The sequence below is a fragment of the Neodiprion fabricii genome, chromosome 1 (genome assembly GCF_021155785.1).
Source record: "Neodiprion fabricii isolate iyNeoFabr1 chromosome 1, iyNeoFabr1.1, whole genome shotgun sequence".
NCBI lineage: Eukaryota > Metazoa > Arthropoda > Insecta > Hymenoptera > Diprionidae > Neodiprion > Neodiprion fabricii.
In genome coordinates, this window is record NC_060239.1 from 32,724,029 (window position 1) to 32,745,241 (window position 21,213).

A 21,213-nucleotide genomic window follows, 5' to 3' on the forward strand; every position below is an offset into this window, starting at 1 on the left:
CAGATTCGATTCGGTTGACTCTTTTTAGACTAATTGGACCCTCAGCAACTTAGAAAACGCAGCAAAAGCAGCGTAGGACCAACAGCAGAGAAATGACGACGAAATGAGAACCAGCTGCAAAGTATCGAAAATTCAGCTTCTGGTTTTTGGGCTCTAACTTTTGAACCGTTGCTCGCAGCGTATTCGGACTGCGCCCAATCGCATTCTTTTGCAAAATTACGTCGAAATATTTCGCAAAAGAATCGATTCCAGCACTTTTGAAAATCGCGAAAATTTTCGCCAAAAACACAAAGGGGTTAGCCTTACTTTTTTTTTGGGCAAAAAACTTTTGGTCTCAGATTCGATTCGGATGACTCTTTTTAGACTAATTGGACCCTCAGCAACTCAGGAAACGCAGCAAAAGCAGCGTAGGACCAACAGCAGAGAAATGACGACGAAATGAGAACCAGCTGCAAAGTATCGAAAATTCAGCTTGTGGTTTTTTGGCTCTAACTTTTGAACCGTTGCTTGCAGCGTATTCAGACTGCGCCCAATCGCATTCTTTTGCAAAATTACGTCGAAATAGTGTGCGGAAGAATTGATTCCAGCACTTTTGAAAATCGCGAAGATTTTCACCAAAAACACAAAGGGGTTAGCCTTACTTTTTTTTTGGGCAAAAAACTTTTGGTCTCAGATTCGATTCGGATGACTCTTTTTAGACTAATTGGACCCTCAGCAACTTAGAAAACGCAGCAAAAGCAGCGTAGGACCAACAGCAGAGAAATGACGACGAAATGAGAACCAGCTGCAAAGTATCGAAAATTCAGCTTCTGGTTTTTGGGCTCTAACTTTTGAACCGTTGCTCGCAGCGTATTCGCACTGCGCTCAATCGCATTCTTTTGCAAAATTACGTCGGAATCGTGCGCAAAAGAATCGATTTCAGCACTTTTGAAAATCGCGAAAATTTTCACCAAAAACACAAAGGGGTTAGCCTTACTTTTTTTTTGGGCAAAAAACTTTTGGTCTCAGATTCGATTCGGATGACTCTTTTTAGACTAATTGGACCCTCAGCAACTCAGAAAACGCAGCAAAAGCAGCGTAGGACCAACAGCAGAGAAATGTCGACGAAAAGAGAACCAGCTGCAAAGTATCGAAAATTCAGCTTCTGGTTTTTTGGCTCTAACTTTTGAACCGTTGCTCGCAGCGTATTCGGACTGCGCCCAATCGCATTCTTTTGCAAAATTACGTCGAAATAGTGTGCGGAAGAATTGATTCCAGCACTTTTGAAAATCGCGAAAATTTTCACCAAAAACACAAAGGGGTTAGCCTTACTTTTTTTTGGGCAAAAAACTTTTGGTCTCAGATTCGATTCGGATGACTCTTTTTAGACTAATTGGACCCTCAGCAACTTAGAAAACGCAGCAAAAGCAGCGTAGGACCAACAGCAGAGAAATGACGACGAAATGAGAACCAGCTGCAAAGTATCGAAAATTCAGCTTCTGGTTTTTGGGCTCTAACTTTTGAACCGTTGCTCGCAGCGTATTCGGACTGCGCCCAATCGCATTCTTTTGCAAAATTACGTCGAAATAGTTCGCAAAAGAATCGATTCCAGCACTTTTGAAAATCGCGAAAATTTTCACCAAAAACACAAAGGGGTTAGCCTTACTTTTTTTTTGGGCAAAAAACTTTTGGTCTCAGATTCGATCCGGATGACTCTTTTTAGACTAATTGGACCCTCAGCAACTCAGAAAACGCAGCAAAAGCAGCGTAGGACCAACAGCAGAGAAATGTCGACGAAAAGAGAACCAGCTGCAAAGTATCGAAAATTCAGCTTCTGGTTTTTTGGCTCTAACTTTTGAACCGTTGCTCGCAGCGTATTCGGACTGCGCCCAATCGCATTCTTTTGCAAAATTACGTCGAAATAGTGTGCGGAAGAATTGATTCCAGCACTTTTGAAAATCGCGAAAATTTTCACCAAAAACACAAAGGGGTTAGCCTTACTTTTTATTTGGGCAAAAAACTTTTGGTCTCAGATTCGATTCGGATGACTCTTTTTAGACTAATTGGACCCTCAGCAACTCAGAAAACGCAGCAAAAGCAGCGTAGGACCAACAGCAGAGAAATGACGACGAAATGAGAACCAGCTGCAAAGTATCGAAAATTCAGCTTCTGGTTTTTTGGCTCTAACTTTTGAACCGTTGCTCGCAGCGTATTCGGACTGCGCCCAATCGCATTCTTTTGCAAAATTACGTCGAAATAGTGTGCGGAAGAATTGATTCCAGCACTTTTGAAAATCGCGAAAATTTTCACCAAAAACACAAAGGGGTTAGCCTTACTTTTTTTTTGGGCAAAAAACTTTTGGTCTCAGATTCGATTCGGATGACTCTTTTTAGACTAATTGGACCCTCAGCAACTTAGAAAACGCAGCAAAAGCAGCGTAGGACCAACAGCAGAGAAATGACGACGAAAAGAGAACCAGCTGCAAAGTATCGAAAATTCAGCTTCTGGTTTTTTGGCTCTAACTTTTGAACCGTTGCTCGCAGCGTATTCGGACTGCGCCCAATCGCATTCTTTTGCAAAATTACGTCGAAATAGTTCGCAAAAGAATCGATTCCAGCACTTTTGAAAATCGCGAAAATTTTCACCAAAAACACAAAGGGGTTAGCCTTACTTTTTTTTTGGGCAAAAAACTTTTGGTCTCAGATTCGATCCGGATGACTCTTTTTAGACTAATTGGACCCTCAGCAACTCAGAAAACGCAGCAAAAGCAGCGTAGGACCAACAGCAGAGAAATGTCGACGAAAAGAGAACCAGCTGCAAAGTATCGAAAATTCAGCTTCTGGTTTTTTGGCTCTAACTTTTGAACCGTTGCTCGCAGCGTATTCGGACTGCGCCCAATCGCATTCTTTTGCAAAATTACGTCGAAATAGTGTGCGGAAGAATTGATTCCAGCACTTTTGAAAATCGCGAAAATTTTCACCAAAAACACAAAGGGGTTAGCCTTACTTTTTTTTTGGGCAAAAAACTTTTGGTCTCAGATTCGATTCGGATGACTCTTTTTAGACTAATTGGACCCTCAGCAACTCAGAAAACGCAGCAAAAGCAGCGTAGGACCAACAGCAGAGAAATGACGACGAAATGAGAACCAGCTGCAAAGTATCGAAAATTCAGCTTCTGGTTTTTTGGCTCTAACTTTTGAACCGTTGCTCGCAGCGTATTCGGACTGCGCCCAATCGCATTCTTTTGCAAAATTACGTCGAAATAGTGTGCGGAAGAATTGATTCCAGCACTTTTGAAAATCGCGAAAATTTTCACCAAAAACACAAAGGGGTTAGCCTTACCTTTTTTTTGGGCAAAAAACTTTTGGTCTCAGATTCGATTCGGATGACTCTTTTTAGACTAATTGGACCCTCAGCAACTTAGAAAACGCAGCAAAAGCAGCGTAGGACCAACAGCAGAGAAATGTCGACGAAAAGAGAACCAGCTGCAAAGTATCGAAAATTCAGCTTCTGGTTTTTTGGCTCTAACTTTTGAACCGTTGCTCGCAGCGTATTCGCACTGCGCTCAATCGCATTCTTTTGCAAAATTACGTCGGAATCGTGCGCAAAAGAATCGATTCCAGCACTTTTGAAAATCGCGAAAATTTTCGCCAAAAACACAAAGGGGTTAGCCTTACTTTTTTTTTGGGCAAAAAACTTATGGTCTCAGATTCGATTCGGATGACTCTTTTTAGACTAATTGGACCCTCAGCAACTCAGAAAACGCAGCAAAAGCAGCGTAGGACCAACAGCAGAGAAATGACGACGAAATGAGAACCAGCTGCAAAATATCGAAAATTCAGCTTCTGGTTTTTTGGCTCTAACTTTTGAACCGTTGCTCGCAGCGTATTCGGACTGCGCCCAATCGCATTCATTTGCAAAATTACGTCGAAATAGTGTGCGGAAGAATTGATTCCAGCACTTTTGAAAATCGCGAAAATTTTCACCAAAAACACAAAGGGGTTAGCCTTACTTTTTTTTTGGGCAAAAAACTTTTGGTCTCAGATTCGATTCGGATGACTCTTTTTAGACTAATTGGACCCTCAGCAACTTAGAAAACGCAGCAAAAGCAGCGTAGGACCAACAGCAGAGAAATGACGACGAAATGAGAACCAGCTGCAAAATATCGAAAATTCAGCTTCTGGTTTTTGGGCTCTAACTTTTGAACCGTTGCTCGCAGCGTATTCGGACTGCGCCCAATCGCATTCTTTTGCAAAATTACGTCGAAATAGTGTGCGGAAGAATTGATTCCAGCACTTTTGAAAATCGCGAAAATTTTCACCAAAAACACAAAGGGGTTAGCCTTACTTTTTTTTTGGGCAAAAAACTTTTGGTCTCAGATTCGATTCGGATGACTCTTTTTAGACTAATTGGACCCTCAGCAACTCAGAAAACGCAGCAAAAGCAGCGTAGGACCAACAGCAGAGAAATGTCGACGAAAAGAGAACCAGCTGCAAAGTATCGAAAATTCAGCTTCTGGTTTTTTGGCTCTAACTTTTGAACCGTTGCTCGCAGCGTATTCGGACTGCGCCCAATCGCATTCTTTTGCAAAATTACGTCGAAATAGTGTGCGGAAGAATTGATTCCAGCACTTTTGAAAATCGCGAAAATTTTCACCAAAAACACAAAGGGGTTAGCCTTACTTTTTTTTGGGCAAAAAACTTTTGGTCTCAGATTCGATTCGGATGACTCTTTTTAGACTAATTGGACCCTCAGCAACTTAGAAAACGCAGCAAAAGCAGCGTAGGACCAACAGCAGAGAAATGACGACGAAATGAGAACCAGCTGCAAAGTATCGAAAATTCAGCTTCTGGTTTTTGGGCTCTAACTTTTGAACCGTTGCTCGCAGCGTATTCGGACTGCGCCCAATCGCATTCTTTTGCAAAATTACGTCGAAATAGTTCGCAAAAGAATCGATTCCAGCACTTTTGAAAATCGCGAAAATTTTCACCAAAAACACAAAGGGGTTAGCCTTACTTTTTTTTTGGGCAAAAAACTTTTGGTCTCAGATTCGATCCGGATGACTCTTTTTAGACTAATTGGACCCTCAGCAACTCAGAAAACGCAGCAAAAGCAGCGTAGGACCAACAGCAGAGAAATGTCGACGAAAAGAGAACCAGCTGCAAAGTATCGAAAATTCAGCTTCTGGTTTTTTGGCTCTAACTTTTGAACCGTTGCTCGCAGCGTATTCGGACTGCGCCCAATCGCATTCTTTTGCAAAATTACGTCGAAATAGTGTGCGGAAGAATTGATTCCAGCACTTTTGAAAATCGCGAAAATTTTCACCAAAAACACAAAGGGGTTAGCCTTACTTTTCTTTTGGGCAAAAAACTTTTGGTCTCAGATTCGATTCGGATGACTCTTTTTAGACTAATTGGACCCTCAGCAACTCAGAAAACGCAGCAAAAGCAGCGTAGGACCAACAGCAGAGAAATGACGACGAAATGAGAACCAGCTGCAAAGTATCGAAAATTCAGCTTCTGGTTTTTTGGCTCTAACTTTTGAACCGTTGCTCGCAGCGTATTCGGACTGCGCCCAATCGCATTCTTTTGCAAAATTACGTCGAAATAGTGTGCGGAAGAATTGATTCCAGCACTTTTGAAAATCGCGAAAATTTTCACCAAAAACACAAAGGGGTTAGCCTTACTTTTTTTTTGGGCAAAAAACTTTTGGTCTCAGATTCGATTCGGATGACTCTTTTTAGACTAATTGGACCCTCAGCAACTTAGAAAACGCAGCAAAAGCAGCGTAGGACCAACAGCAGAGAAATGTCGACGAAAAGAGAACCAGCTGCAAAGTATCGAAAATTCAGCTTCTGGTTTTTTGGCTCTAACTTTTGAACCGTTGCTCGCAGCGTATTCGCACTGCGCTCAATCGCATTCTTTTGCAAAATTACGTCGGAATCGTGCGCAAAAGAATCGATTCCAGCACTTTTGAAAATCGCGAAAATTTTCGCCAAAAACACAAAGGGGTTAGCCTTACTTTTTTTTTGGGCAAAAAACTTATGGTCTCAGATTCGATTCGGATGACTCTTTTTAGACTAATTGGACCCTCAGCAACTCAGAAAACGCAGCAAAAGCAGCGTAGGACCAACAGCAGAGAAATGACGACGAAATGAGAACCAGCTGCAAAATATCGAAAATTCAGCTTCTGGTTTTTTGGCTCTAACTTTTGAACCGTTGCTCGCAGCGTATTCGGACTGCGCCCAATCGCATTCATTTGCAAAATTACGTCGAAATAGTGTGCGGAAGAATTGATTCCAGCACTTTTGAAAATCGCGAAAATTTTCACCAAAAACACAAAGGGGTTAGCCTTACTTTTTTTTTGGGCAAAAAACTTTTGGTCTCAGATTCGATTCGGATGACTCTTTTTAGACTAATTGGACCCTCAGCAACTTAGAAAACGCAGCAAAAGCAGCGTAGGACCAACAGCAGAGAAATGACGACGAAATGAGAACCAGCTGCAAAATATCGAAAATTCAGCTTCTGGTTTTTGGGCTCTAACTTTTGAACCGTTGCTCGCAGCGTATTCGGACTGCGCCCAATCGCATTCTTTTGCAAAATTACGTCGAAATAGTGTGCGGAAGAATTGATTCCAGCACTTTTGAAAATCGCGAAAATTTTCACCAAAAACACAAAGGGGTTAGCCTTACTTTTTTTTTGGGCAAAAAACTTTTGGTCTCAGATTCGATTCGGATGACTCTTTTTAGACTAATTGGACCCTCAGCAACTCAGAAAACGCAGCAAAAGCAGCGTAGGACCAACAGCAGAGAAATGTCGACGAAAAGAGAACCAGCTGCAAAGTATCGAAAATTCAGCTTCTGGTTTTTTGGCTCTAACTTTTGAACCGTTGCTCGCAGCGTATTCGGACTGCGCCCAATCGCATTCTTTTGCAAAATTACGTCGAAATAGTGTGCGGAAGAATTGATTCCAGCACTTTTGAAAATCGCGAAAATTTTCACCAAAAACACAAAGGGGTTAGCCTTACTTTTTTTTGGGCAAAAAACTTTTGGTCTCAGATTCGATTCGGATGACTCTTTTTAGACTAATTGGACCCTCAGCAACTTAGAAAACGCAGCAAAAGCAGCGTAGGACCAACAGCAGAGAAATGACGACGAAATGAGAACCAGCTGCAAAGTATCGAAAATTCAGCTTCTGGTTTTTGGGCTCTAACTTTTGAACCGTTGCTCGCAGCGTATTCGGACTGCGCCCAATCGCATTCTTTTGCAAAATTACGTCGGAATAGTTCGCAAAAGAATCGATTCCAGCACTTTTGAAAATCGCGAAAATTTTCGCCAAAAACACAAAGGGGTTAGCCTTACTTTTTTTTTGGGCAAAAAACTTTTGGTCTCAGATTCGATTCGGATGACACTTTTTAGACTAATTGGACCCTCAGCAACTTAGAAAACGCAGCAAAAGCAGCGTAGGACCAACAGCAGAGAAATGTCGACGAAAAGAGAACCAGCTGCAAAGTATCGAAAATTCAGCTTCTGGTTTTTTGGCTCTAACTTTTGAACCGTTGCTCGCAGCGTATTCGGACTGCGCCCAATCGCATTCTTTTGCAAAATTACGTCGAAATAGTGTGCGGAAGAATTGATTCCAGCACTTTTGAAAATCGCGAAAATTTTCACCAAAAACACAAAGGGGTTAGCCTTACTTTTTTTTTGGGCAAAAAACTTTTGGTCTCAGATTCGATTCGGATGACTCTTTTTAGACTAATTGGACCCTCAGCAACTCAGAAAACGCAGCAAAAGCAGCGTAGGACCAACAGCAGAGAAATGACGACGAAATGAGAACCAGCTGCAAAGTATCGAAAATTCAGCTTCTGGTTTTTTGGCTCTAACTTTTGAACCGTTGCTCGCAGCGTATTCGGACTGCGCCCAATCGCATTCTTTTGCAAAATTACGTCGAAATAGTGTGCGGAAGAATTGATTCCAGCACTTTTGAAAATCGCGAAAATTTTCACCAAAAACACAAAGGGGTTAGCCTTACTTTTTTTTTGGGCAAAAAACTTTTGGTCTCAGATTCGATTCGGATGACTCTTTTTAGACTAATTGGACCCTCAGCAACTTAGAAAACGCAGCAAAAGCAGCGTAGGACCAACAGCAGAGAAATGTCGACGAAAAGAGAACCAGCTGCAAAGTATCGAAAATTCAGCTTCTGGTTTTTTGGCTCTAACTTTTGAACCGTTGCTCGCAGCGTATTCGCACTGCGCTCAATCGCATTCTTTTGCAAAATTACGTCGGAATCGTGCGCAAAAGAATCGATTCCAGCACTTTTGAAAATCGCGAAAATTTTCGCCAAAAACACAAAGGGGTTAGTTTTACTTTTTTTTTGGGCAAAAAACTTATGGTCTCAGATTCGATTCGGATGACTTTTTTTAGACTAATTGGACCCTCAGCAACTCAGAAAACGCAGCAAAAGCAGCGTAGGACCAACAGCAGAGAAATGACGACGAAATGAGAACCAGCTGCAAAATATCGAAAATTCAGCTTCTGGTTTTTTGGCTCTAACTTTTGAACCGTTGCTCGCAGCGTATTCGGACTGCGCCCAATCGCATTCATTTGCAAAATTACGTCGAAATAGTGTGCGGAAGAATTGATTCCAGCACTTTTGAAAATCGCGAAAATTTTCACCAAAAACACAAAGGGGTTAGCCTTACTTTTTTTTTGGGCAAAAAACTTTTGGTCTCAGATTCGATTCGGATGACTCTTTTTAGACTAATTGGACCCTCAGCAACTTAGAAAACGCAGCAAAAGCAGCGTAGGACCAACAGCAGAGAAATGACGACGAAATGAGAACCAGCTGCAAAATATCTAAAATTCAGCTTCTGGTTTTTGGGCTCTAACTTTTGAACCGTTGCTCGCAGCGTATTCGGACTGCGCCCAATCGCATTCTTTTGCAAAATTACGTCGAAATAGTGTGCGGAAGAATTGATTCCAGCACTTTTGAAAATCGCGAAAATTTTCACCAAAAACACAAAGGGGTTAGCCTTACTTTTTTTTTGGGCAAAAAACTTTTGGTCTCAGATTCGATTCGGATGACTCTTTTTAGACTAATTGGACCCTCAGCAACTCAGAAAACGCAGCTAAAGCAGCGTAGGGCCAACAGCAGAGAAATGTCGACGAAAAGAGAACCAGCTGCAAAGTATCGAAAATTCAGCTTCTGGTTTTTTGGCTCTAACTTTTGAACCGTTGCTCGCAGCGTATTCGCACTGCGCTCAATCGCATTCTTTTGCAAAATTACGTCGGAATAGTGCGCGAAAGAATTGATTCCAGCACTTTTGAAAATCGCGAAAATTTTCGCCCAAATCACAAAGGGCTTACTTTTTCCACGATTTCGGCGCCGAAATATTCTTGTTTTCGGATCGTTTTAAATGACCTCTTACAGAGCAATTACGGCCTAAGGAAACCAGAAATCACAACCAAGATCTTGTCGGAAAATCAGCTGAGCAGCAGCCTGAAAATCTGAAAATTTTGGACTGAAAGATCAAAACGGTTCTTTTACCTCTTCTTCAATTCTGGGGCCAGACGATTATTGTCTTGAAATAGATGAACGGACTTTTTCTACACTAAGCGTACTCTTGGGAAACCAGAAAAAGCAACCAATGCCCTTCGGGAAATGTGTTTGAAGAAAGGTGATTTAATTCATATCCATGCAGTTACATCAATTGAGGTTACATAAAATAGTTAGAAGGCAATTTTATACATAATATATCGTTTACCACAGAAATGCGTTGCGCTTGTAGGCAAGTCGTCACCTCAACTATACGTACTTACGACGATAACGACCAACTGATACATAATTTGTCATATTCTGCTTAAGATGTATATCGCATTTTTCTGACCTATTTTAATAACTCATGTCATAACCCAACGTTGAATCATACTTTCTTATTTTCCTTAGTCTTTTACATTAATACCATTTGGTCACTTGTCCAATCACTTCACAGTGACACACACACACACACTTGTGTTGGAATCAAGGCATATTAAATAAACATCTGAAACTTGGTAGCTTCGAAGTTGCAACTATTCTTCTCCACCTTTCCGCTAACCCTGTTCCAGTTTCATGTATTTTGGGTCTAACTTTTGATCCGTTGCTCGCAGCGTCTTTGGAGCGTGGGCAATTGATTCCCCCGGCAAAACTACATTGATACATTATATCAAAGATTTGTTTTTCAAAATCGTTGAAATTTAGAGAAAAGTCTATAGCAATATTTTTTCTTTGTGCAAAAAATTTTAGTTACCGAATTGATATGTGTGACCTTTTGTGGACTACTCAGACATCTAAGATTTCGGAAAAGGCTTCGAGATCCTCGTCGGTCCAATAGCTGAGAAAATTGGGAAAAATCGTTAGAAAATTTGTAGTTTTTTTACTATTACTTTCGATTTACTGCTCTTACTCACTCAATAGAACTTTATAGAGTAGAAGTACTTTGTACTGGATTTTTTCGTTACGATGTTCTTCCAATTTTTCCGGCATTATTTCAAGTGACGAGTTGTAGATAGAGGTGTATCTTCTCTTTATATGGGTCACAGAGTACAAAGAGAGATCACATACTCCTTTCTCACTCTCTATGCTTGCACATATACTTGCTGGATTTCACCGCTGGGGGAAGTTATTTTTTTTTTTCACAAAGAAAGTTACACAACTAAACAACTACTACGAGCAACTAAAGAGGAAAACCTTGTGGGGAACGCAGTGAAGTAAAAATCTTCAAGCCTATCATTTGGTTATGAAGTCCTGTGATTTTCAGATCTTTTCATCGATCCTTATCCAGGATTATTTCGGGAGTTTGTCGCACAAACCGCCAAATCGATATCCAAACCGACATTTCTCTAAAAACTTATTTTTCGGATTCGCGAGGCTCAAAAACGTAAAAAGCCGTCAAAATTGTAAGAATTGTTTTTCTACCGAAATCATTACTATTGTTACATCAGCAGAAAGTAGAAATGACGTTCAATTCGTGCGAATAATAACCTCCGTGCATTTTTCAGTTTATAAGTCTCGAACGAAAATTCGGCACTCGTCTTTTCGTATCTTCTCTGTGTACTAACGCGTTGTAAAATATTAATTCAAAAGTAATTTTACTCACTTTGCGTGCATGCAGCAGAGCGTACAGCTGGAAATAATCGCGGCAATCCCGACCAGAGCAGCGATGGCAAGTACCCACATCTGTGTCATAGAGGCATCGGCCCTTGCAACGAGAGCAGCGCAGTGCTGAACCGTACCGACGTTGTACTGCTGATACACCCGCTTTAACTCCTCGTTTTTAGGGTCTGTTAACAAGGCTTTCATTTCGTTGAGATCGTAGGACTCCTTTCCAACCATTTGGAAGCACGAACTAGTCGACGAAAAGTCCAAGGAATTATCTTCCTTCGAATAAAACTGTGTGTCGTAGACGTTCACCTCAACGGGAAGCGACAAGGCCTGTTGCACGGCCTGCTCAAAATTCTCCAACGATTTTCTCACCTCGACTGGAGGCTTGGAGAAAACGAACTTAAGCATGTCTCGGTCTCGTACTAGGAAAATCTTCACTGTGATGTTCGTCTCTCTTCCTGGCGTCACGGAATTATTTGCCGATATCGGAACTTCCATAAAACCGTCGGCGAATCCTGTCATTGAACTGGTTGTCCTTAGCTCTCCAGTTTCCGGATTTAGCGAAAATATAGAGGTCATTTTCTCTCGCGATATCGATGGATCGACAACTGAAGTAAATGATACGTCACCCATATTGTAGTTCATCGGCAAGGCGTCCGAATCTGCGTCCGTGGCTTCCAACGTCAAAAGACTGGTGTCAATTGGTACGTTCAGTCGAACTCCCAGCGTGAAATTCCCTTTTTTAAACTTAGGTTTGTTATCGTCAATGTCCAATATCCTTATCAAGACTTGCCGCTCCGAAGGATCTTGCCGATTGTACGGCTTTGGTGTGAGCTCAGATTTTTTTATTGGAAACTTGAAGCACTTCACGGTGATGAGGTGGCGGTCAAATTGTTCACGATCCAATCGCCCTGTGGATTTTATTATTGCAGAATTATTTTCCGATCTTTCTATAGAAAACAGGCCAGCTTCGTTTCCGTATACAATTACGTAATCGATCATCCCATTCTCCTCAATGTCTTCGTCAATCGCTTCGACGACTCCGATATTTGTTCCGATTGGAACTTCCTCATTAGTGCTGATCTCCACTGGCGGACTGTCTAAGCTTCGCTTGAAGTGCGGCTTGTGGTCGTCAATATCGTTTATAATCACTTGAAGAATACGAGTCGCTTGCTGGGGGGGATCGCCAAGATCCTGAGCTACGAGAATCAGCGTGTAGCTGTCTTTGGTTTCACGGTCTAATAGCTTTTTCGTCGTTATTAAGCCAGTCTCACTGTTAATGCTGAACGAACTTGCGTCGTTCCCAAAATTTCCCTCCTCAAGAAACTTGAAGGTTATTTTCCCGTTCGGTAAATTTGGATCATCTGGATCCGAAGCAACGACTTGAAAGACTGGACTTCCGGTAGTCGAGTTCTCCGCGATATGAGCCACCTCGTCCAGAGTTGGCCTGATGATAAGAGGAACACCGTCATTGCTGACAACGTCACCGATGTAAAGAACCAACGCGACGTCCGTAAAAAGGACAGGATCTCCTCCATCCTGAGCCCTGACTCGCATGTTGTAAGGTTCCGTTCTTCCTTTGCCAGTCAGTTGCCCAGCAGAAGAGATTTCGCCGGTAGAGTGATTTATCTTGAAGAGACCTGTGCAGCACGATCACGAGATGTTAAAGGTACCAGTAGCACATCCAACTAATCAGTGCTCCAATAAACACCTCGAATGAAAAAATACCTACCATTAGCTTCTCCTTCGTCGATAATCTCAAAGTGAATCGTTCCTCCTTTACCCTCGTCAGGATCAACCGCAGTAATATTTACAACGCTGATACCTGCTGGCGCATTTTCTGGTACCACAGCTGTGTAAGACTCCTGAGGAAAGCTGGGAGCGTTGTCATTCACATCTAAAATATCAACGGTGACTAATGCTCGACTAGTTTTCTGTTCCGCGCCACCCTGAGGCATATCTGTAGCGATAACATAGAATCGCAGAACGGATTGTCTCTCTCGGTCAAGTGTTGTGTTAGCTGCGATCTACGACAAGAATTGAATGTCACAAAAAAAAATACAGTCAATATTTTGACTACTACTGAAATAAAATTGAATTCTATACTCACGAGAATGTTTCCACTGATTGGATCGATTTCAAACAAATTTGCATTTTCACCAGTCAAAGCGTATCTGACTTCGCCAAACCCTCTCTTCACTTCCTGTTCCGTATTCGAGCTGTCCATATCCGTAGCCTTGACATTCAGGATAATTTTAGATGCCGCGGACGATTCGAGTACGGAAATTTTATAGTCTTTTTGGTTGAAAATCGGGCTGTTGTCATTTATGTCTAGCACTGACACGATCACCTTAGCTTCCGACATGCTTCGACTTATTTCGTAATCTCTGGCCAAGGCTCGAACTTTGAAGCGAAGAATCTGGTCAGAAAAAGGACAAATTGATCATCCGTTACATCCACATAATGACAAATTCATCGAGAACCATTTTTGGTATGTACCTTGTCGCCTAGATTTTCATAATCCAGCCTTTTGCTCAAGACTACGTTCCCGCTTTGAACCCCAACGTTAACGTAACCTTCGTCATCGTCATCACGAATCAATTCGAACGTTTCAACCGGTCGACCAGTCGCTGGTTCCCTGGCAGACAGCATCAGCAGAGTCGTTCCAACCGGTTGCTCTTCAGGAACTGACACGCGAATTACTGGATTATTCGCTGACCATCCAGGATTCGTGAAAATCGGATTATCGTCACTGTAGGCTTGAACGTAAATCGTGACTTCAACTTCGGTGACCTGTTTCTCCTGGTCAACAACAGCGTTGAGGTCCCTGGCCTGAACCGTGAGAATAATTACCGCCGCGACTTGGTAATCCAAAACCTGATTAACTGTTATTAAACCGGTGGTAGAGTTTATTTTAAATGCTGTTTTGTAATCGTACGGAGTTGTACTTTTCAAAGCAACTCCTGTCTTGTCAACGGCTCTTATCGGCTCGATCAAAGTATACTCAATGTTCGCATCAGAATCTGGATCAGTTGCGGTAACCCTGAGAACGGAATCACCTGCAATGGAAGATATGCATTGAACCTGACTGTGATCCGATAATCGCAGATGTCTGATCACTGAAACGCGTACTCACCAATGGCGGCTCTCTCCGACACGTACATTAAATACGTCGAGTTATTGAAAACAGGTGGCTTGTTATTAACATCGATAATGTTCACAGCTACCGTTGTAGTAGCCGTCTCTCTAACCGGTGTTCCAGAATCAACTGCATACACGATCACATTGTACTTGTCTCCACCGGATTCCATATCCAGTCTTGCGTCCGGTGAAACCGTTATAATACCGGAACTGCAAGAAAATATTTTAAAATTTCCACAAGTTTTAAAAACTAAATTAAGCCTCTCGGCCTTTATTTGTGAAGTTTGCAATTCAAAATGTTTTCGAGCTCTCGTACCTCTGGTTGATTACGAAGTTATCCTTCGCCCCACTGGCAATGTAATACTGCAGTAAGCTATCTCTTCCATCAGGATCGTTCGCTGTCACTTTAACAACTTCTGTCCCAGGTGTAGCGTTTTCCAGTAGACGTGCCCGATAAGTGTTGGGTCCCGGTGCTCCAGCTTTATAGTTACCCCGAAATATGGGTTTCTGATTACCAGGAACACCAACGCGGACGAAGAGCTTGGTTTCAGAGTACAGAGGTGGCTTTCCTTTGTCAGTTGCTCTGATGCTGAGTTCGTAGAGACCGCGTTCTGTATCGCCAGATCGTGCTGGCTTTTGCATTCCGACTTCACCTGTTTCTGGATCAACCTAAGGACGTAAGATTATTAATCGTTATATTGTTTCTGATAAGAAAAAATTCACAGTCAGGAATCTTTAATACCTTAAAAACATTTTCCGTCATACTGTTATGATGACCGATCGAGTACGTCACTTTTCCATCCCCCTGAGTTGGACCATCAACATCCGTAGCTCTGACGAATAATTGTGGTTCAAAACTCAATGCTTCTTCGCGGACAGTTCTCGAGTATTCTTTCTGTTCAAAGATGGGCTCGTTGTCGTTCACATCTTGGACTTCGATCAGAATGTTGACAGTTGAAACTCTGCCTCCGCCATCCCTGGCTTCCATTGTTAATGAGTAAGACTTTTGAACCTCGTAGTCGAGTGCCTTCGCAACAGAAAGCCCACCTCTCTTTGGGTCGGTTTCGAATTTGTCAGTACCAAAACCACGAAGATTGTAAGTTAGTTCTCCGAACTCTCCACTATCTTTGTCTACTGCAAATACTTCACCGAAATGAGTACCTGGGACTGCATCCTCAGGTACTGCGAGCTTGTAGACTGATTGCGAAAACTCTGGACTATGGTCATTCGCGTCTAAAAGCTTAATGTGTACTCTGGACGATGCAACCTTCGAAAAAATTCAAAGAAAATTCAACAATTTTCATCCCCCAGACAATAGTGGCTAGTAAGTGATAAATTTTTCTACATGTGAACGTGACGCATGGCAAATTCAACAACTCACCACTTTACCAGCTACAGAAGCCGTGACGTCGAACTCTAATGTTCTTTTTGTTTCATCTTCAACATCGTAGTCCAAGACCGATTTATTATTCGCTCTCACAACGACAGGTACTCTTCCCTGAGCCTGTTGAGGACTGACTGAAAACGCTTGGCTGATATTTGGATATCCAGGTGCATCCCTTAAAGCCAAGGAGAACTTTGCATTGTCGCCAACGTCACCATCGCTGACTACCATATTTAGACCTGTAAAATAATTTGAAACCATCCTGAGTCTTACGCACTTATGTCAGAACCAACAAACTAAGCATTTCATTCAAATAAACAGAAGAACATTTACCGGAATGCATTTATTGACCAAGCCTTACCTGGTAACGGTGTATCCATTCCGATATCCTCTGAAATTTTTATGGAAAATGAATCACTGTTAAAGACCGGCGCAAGGTCGTCGACATCTGTGACAACGATGGTGATAACTGAGGTAGCTGTATCGGCTGGAATCTCGTTATTTATCAGTTCAGTAGCTTTCACTATGAACGTATAAATTCCCCCGTTTTGCAAAATGTTCGTATCTTCACGGTCTAGAAAGGCACTGGTGGTCATTAACTTTCCGACACTGATGTCTCCTTCTCGCGTAACTGCGAGTTCGAAATGCCCTGTATCGTCATCCTCGAGGCTGAGCAGCAAAGGCCTCGGTTGTCCGGTGTCACCATCACGTGCTCTAACTGTCAGAACAGTGTGTCCTGCTGGGGTATTTTCAGGAAGAGCTGCACTGTATGGAGCGTTCAAGAATGTTGGCGGCTGATCCTAAACGACAGTAAAAGCATTAGTAAGCCTTGTGGCAGTTTGTACTCCTCTGTCAAAGATCACCGTTACCATAATTGGGTCAGAAATCATACCTGAACATCTAGAACATCGACAGCAACAGTAGCTCTGGCGTGTAGTCTTTTCGCTGGATCACTGGCTCCATCAACGGCGACAAGATTGATGAGATAGGAATTCCTTCTTTCGTAATCCAAGGGACTCGCCAACGTTATACGAACCTCATAACGACCTTCCGCTAACTGGAAGTAAAACACAGTTGATTTGAATCGACGATTCTGGCAGCCTACTAGTATCAGCTGAAATGAATTTTTTTCCATATGTCGAACCTTTTCCGTATTGACATCGAAGACTTCGCAAACGTCGTCATCTCGGGACGATGCTGCACACCGTACAACAACGTCAGCATTGACGCCTCCGTCTTCGTCAGTGACAGTTATGGTGCCCGAAGGAAGTAGTACACTGCCTACTTTTGCACTCTCGGGAACCCTGGCAGCATACGGACGACCATGGTAAACCGGTGGATTATCATTTTCGTCGAGAACGGCTATCTCTCGACGAAGAGATACTGTATTAGGTTCAGAACCCGCAATACCCTCATCTGAAAAGAAATAAAACGCCTATGACCTTAGAGTAAATAAGTGTGACTGGGTGTGTATTTCTGGAATTGAGTGCTAAGTAGCTCGAACAATTTCCGAACAAGTGTCGAAACACTTTTACCATTCAATATCGTACACTGCGTGAATTAACCAATGAGAATATTCTGCAGCACCTGCCAACCAACATTCACTTGCAGAATCGGCTAGCTGTGGCCTGTTAAACTATGCGGCACTGGTTATGAGTTACATACGTAAAGTGCATTTGTGACATATTCGATAACGGTTTAATTTGGTACCAGTTATGCTAATGATGACTTCTATCAGATCCTGGGTCTCTCTATCCAACGCCTTCCTAAGGATTACAACGCCAGTTTCTCTATCCACCGTGAAGTACTCTCCACTGATGGAATAGTGCACTCGGGAATCCTCGGGGTCCTCACCCTGTAGAGTGTAGACTGGCGCTCCAGGTGAAGTGCTCTCAGAGACGGCCAGACGAGCCATATCTCCACCAGGTATAAAGTGCGGTGCTCTGTTCACCACTTGTCCTCGAACGGAGGAACTCGTGGCGACGAGCACGAGCAGAATTGTCAGCATCCTGACCTGGTTGACAACAGTCAAGCGTTAAATTAGCTGGCCATTGATAAGAAACTAGATTACGGTGTTTGCTACCGACATGACAGCAAGATCAGTACGTGCATCTAAGAGACTTTTTGCCGAAGCCATCGCCAATACGACCGTGGCAATGCCCGAGCGTGGGTGGCAACTGGCAAAACGTGATTCTCAGCCTGCTTCGTCCCACGTTTAGCGTTCGCGGTGCAGCTGGAACATATACCTGGCGTCCAACTATTCGCTGATTCTAGACCGTCTATATAAGGAATCGAACAGTGTGATGAGGAGCACCCTCATGCGCTACGTGCAGGCATCGCGAAGCCGTTAGAAATCGTTTTCCGTTTCAGGTCTGAAAGGTTTTGCTCTGTGGCCGTACCGTAAGCCCGGGATGTCGTTCGGTAAACGAGAAGAAAAATACGTGTGTATAACTCATTATGTTCTATTGCGACGCACTTTCTGCCCGCAGCTTTCTACCGGGTGGGTCTTAGGCGTGTATCTGCTAGGAAAACGAGAGACTAAAAACCAGATAGGGGGAATTGCATGGTCGTTGCGGGATATTCACAATGTGGTGTAGTGCGCAATATGGATATACGATACCACAAAAATCTTTCGCAACGTAACCATTGTGCGCGAGATAATGTCCGGCAGTTTTCGCTCTTCTGTTTAATACTTCTTACAATTAAATCGAGCTGCGCTACACGCCGCTGCTGGAGCAACTCTCACTTTTCGTGTACCAGCTGACGTTCGAGATCAGTTACAGCGATTCTCAGGCGTTTACGATCCTCGGATTGATTTCAAAAGTTGACAGCTTGTAAGTTTCAGAAATAAGAGCAGTAAAAATTCGTTGAATTCGACATCTTCAAATAATTTAACCATTCCATGATTCGACCGCAGTGAGATCAACGATTAAATGCTTCTACTACTGACAATCTCCGAGATTTTCTGTTTTGCGGTATGAGGGAATTTCCGCAAGACTTCCGCGTTCTAAAGACTGTTTTTACAAGTAGCGGGACTCGGCAAGTTTGCGATTAATCTAACTATCGACTAGAATCTAGCTACTACGTGTCTTCCCGCTAATATCAGTATCTCCTCGAACAATTATTGGCTGCCTGGAATACCCAAGAAATCTCATAACCGATGAAAGAATCATCGAGTTGGTCAGGCATGGATTGGGTACAGTTGTCGGATTGCACTGAAGGACATCTATATCCTGTTCCGAGCATATTAACAAAGGACCTTGTACGCAGCTATAGTCGCTGCTCGGTAAAAACTTGTTCGACACCTTGTCGCCGGTTGCATTTCGATTTAAAACCGTTCTATAGATGCTGCAAGAAACGCTGAAAGATTTATCCAACAAGTGAGATAAGACTAGCCGGCTATTGTTATCGCACATTGAACGGTTTCTCTCTACTTGCGTACCAATGTACGCAATATAACACTGCAATGCGGAAAGTTTTAAGGCAAAGACCGTGACGAAGACCGTTGTACGTGTGAATCTAAATCATGTTATGTCTCCTTTAACAACTTCAAAACAAGGGGAAAGTCTTCTGGTATAAGTTGGGCAGGCTGTAAATGCGTGCCATACTGAAAATATGAGAGTTGAAAAGATCCTTAATTCTCCGCCATCACAGAGTTGCGTAAAACCAATTTTACATCGCAGTCAGCCTCCGGATATATCTATGAGTACATGCTATAAAATTTATATAACTCGACGCTTGTGTATACATATGTACAAAGTGATATTCTCTCTAGATAAACTCCGAATGTCGACGTCGTTCGGCAATATTATTCACGAACTCTTGTGGCTACCTTTCAAATTCAATCCCGGTGATTCAGTGTCACTCCTTTCCATGCCGTTATACGAGATCTTGAGGTTGGGAAACAAAGGTCACGATTCTAGGCCACAACGATCTGCAACGCATCCACTACTCTTAGCGTTCGATAATATTTTCAGCATCGCGAATTAGAAGATTTAAGCAACATTGCTTCAACTCCGGATCCGTTGCGGACTACGAGGCATTTCATATTCCAGCGTTAAAATCTCCGAGTCTGAAACTCGTTTCCGCGCGCGATTTTAGTCTCGCCAGGGCTGGAGGAAAAAAAGACGTATCAGTTTACTGACCCCGAAAAAACATTCGTCTGTATCGCCGAACCCTCTACGGCTAAAAAATGACCCTGCGATCGATATTCTTTGTTCCCATGCTCTTTACGTTATTTTTTACGAATATCTCTCGTCTCGACTGAACAACTCTTTCAAGTACCGCAGTGTAACTTATGCCGTAATTAATTCGTCGTTCGCCGGCCAAAAGCAAACGACATAGATTTTGTTCCTTAATCAGTAACTGTACTTATCCGACAAAATTTCGGTGCGAGACATCCCAAGAATGAAATGTCCGTGCGTACAAACGGCGTTAATTTTATACGGCTATAGTTTAACGGCAGTAAGCTACTCGAGCGTAGGAAAAAAACACCGTTATCACCCGGTTACCTACCTACTTTGAGCGTGTGGTTATGCACAACACAGCCCTACCTCTTGATCCACTAATTACCGTAACACCGTGAGTAAACAGGAATTTCCATTTTCATGAGATGGTTTTACAATCGTTCTCTGAAGCACGAGCCTACGCGCTTCGAACTCTTGTCCCTGATTTGGTTTTAAAAACTTGACGAATTTTTTCGAATCGCTGATTGCGTAAACTTTGCGCTGAAGAGAAGGGATATGGCTTGCGGACGTATATAAGAAAAGAAGAAGCGACTGCAAAGTGAACTGCCGATATATGCTTACCTCATAGGCTAAAATCCAACTTTCCCGACGGCAAAAATTTTCTGGCTATCCGCAAGAATAACGGATAGGTCACCACATGCACGTCACCTTCACGACACATGCAGCACACTCAATAAAACGTCCGTTCTTCATTGAACCGGCGCATCGTTCGACGTCGATGACATTTTTCACTTAAAATATATCGCTAACTCATTGTATCATGTAGCAATGCCTTGTCAATCCTTAACCAAAGCCTGTACTTATACTCGGTCAAAATTTATCCGTACAATCTGCAAAGCGGCTAGCGGAGAGACACCGCATCGTAAGACGAAAGGTATGCGACTGGCACGACCGCCACGAGTCGAAGGAATGGTTCTGCCCGCCGGTTAGCTGCCTCATTCTATAGTCTCTTCGAGTTAATTCTCGCTTCTTACCTGCCCGAAAAAAAGTATCCTTTCTTTATTTCACCTGCTGTTTTTGTCAGTTGGCGAATTCTCATATTGCTCAGATCGCGTGTACCTCTGTTAAGGTGATCCGAGGTCAATTTATACATTGCACAGAATAAAGGGCACGCAATTTTTTTCAAATTCTGATAACGAGCACCGATTTTCAGACAGTGAAAAGGTGATGCGAGTCGTTTGAATTCGCAGAGGGGTAGCGAAACTCTTCTGTCAGTAAAAAGTACACGATCCGCAGCCCCTGCCCTTTGCATACATTTGGTAATTATTTATAGAGTACTGACGGGCTTAAAGAGCGACTACGCAAAAAGGCTGAAAGGCCAA

The 21,213-nt window shown here is 42.7% G+C and overlaps 1 protein-coding gene across 3 annotated transcripts in view; it reads right to left on the minus strand.

Moving 5' to 3' along the window:
- The window catches only part of LOC124188015 (cadherin-23), a 28,578-nt gene extending 7,788 nt beyond the window's left edge, over positions 1–20,790 (minus strand). Inside the window, exons 1-16 of one of the 3 annotated variants that reach the window (XR_006872219.1) lie at positions 20,453–20,790; positions 17,355–17,658; positions 16,789–17,060; positions 16,537–16,701; positions 16,006–16,444; positions 15,642–15,883; positions 15,003–15,527; positions 14,577–14,929; positions 14,256–14,470; positions 13,619–14,178; positions 13,230–13,538; positions 12,852–13,146; positions 11,115–12,759; positions 10,426–10,627; positions 10,266–10,349; positions 9,656–10,163 (exon numbers count right to left, since the gene is read on the minus strand). Coding sequence is in view for 2 of the 3 variants with exons in the window: in XM_046580275.1 (XP_046436231.1) it covers positions 10,594–10,627; positions 11,115–12,759; positions 12,852–13,146; positions 13,230–13,538; positions 13,619–14,178; positions 14,256–14,470; positions 14,577–14,929; positions 15,003–15,527; positions 15,642–15,883; positions 16,006–16,444; positions 16,537–16,701; positions 16,789–17,060; positions 17,355–17,652 (5,352 nt within the window). In the remaining variant the exon portion in view is untranslated. Of the gene's footprint in view, positions 1–9,654; positions 10,628–11,114; positions 12,760–12,851; positions 13,147–13,229; positions 13,539–13,618; positions 14,179–14,255; positions 14,471–14,576; positions 14,930–15,002; positions 15,528–15,641; positions 15,884–16,005; positions 16,445–16,536; positions 16,702–16,788; positions 17,061–17,354; positions 17,659–20,452 lie in introns of those variants that run through there. The other 2 variants (XM_046580275.1, XM_046580274.1) reach the window with 2 other exon arrangements.
- Between the last annotated feature and the right edge of the window lie 423 nt (positions 20,791–21,213).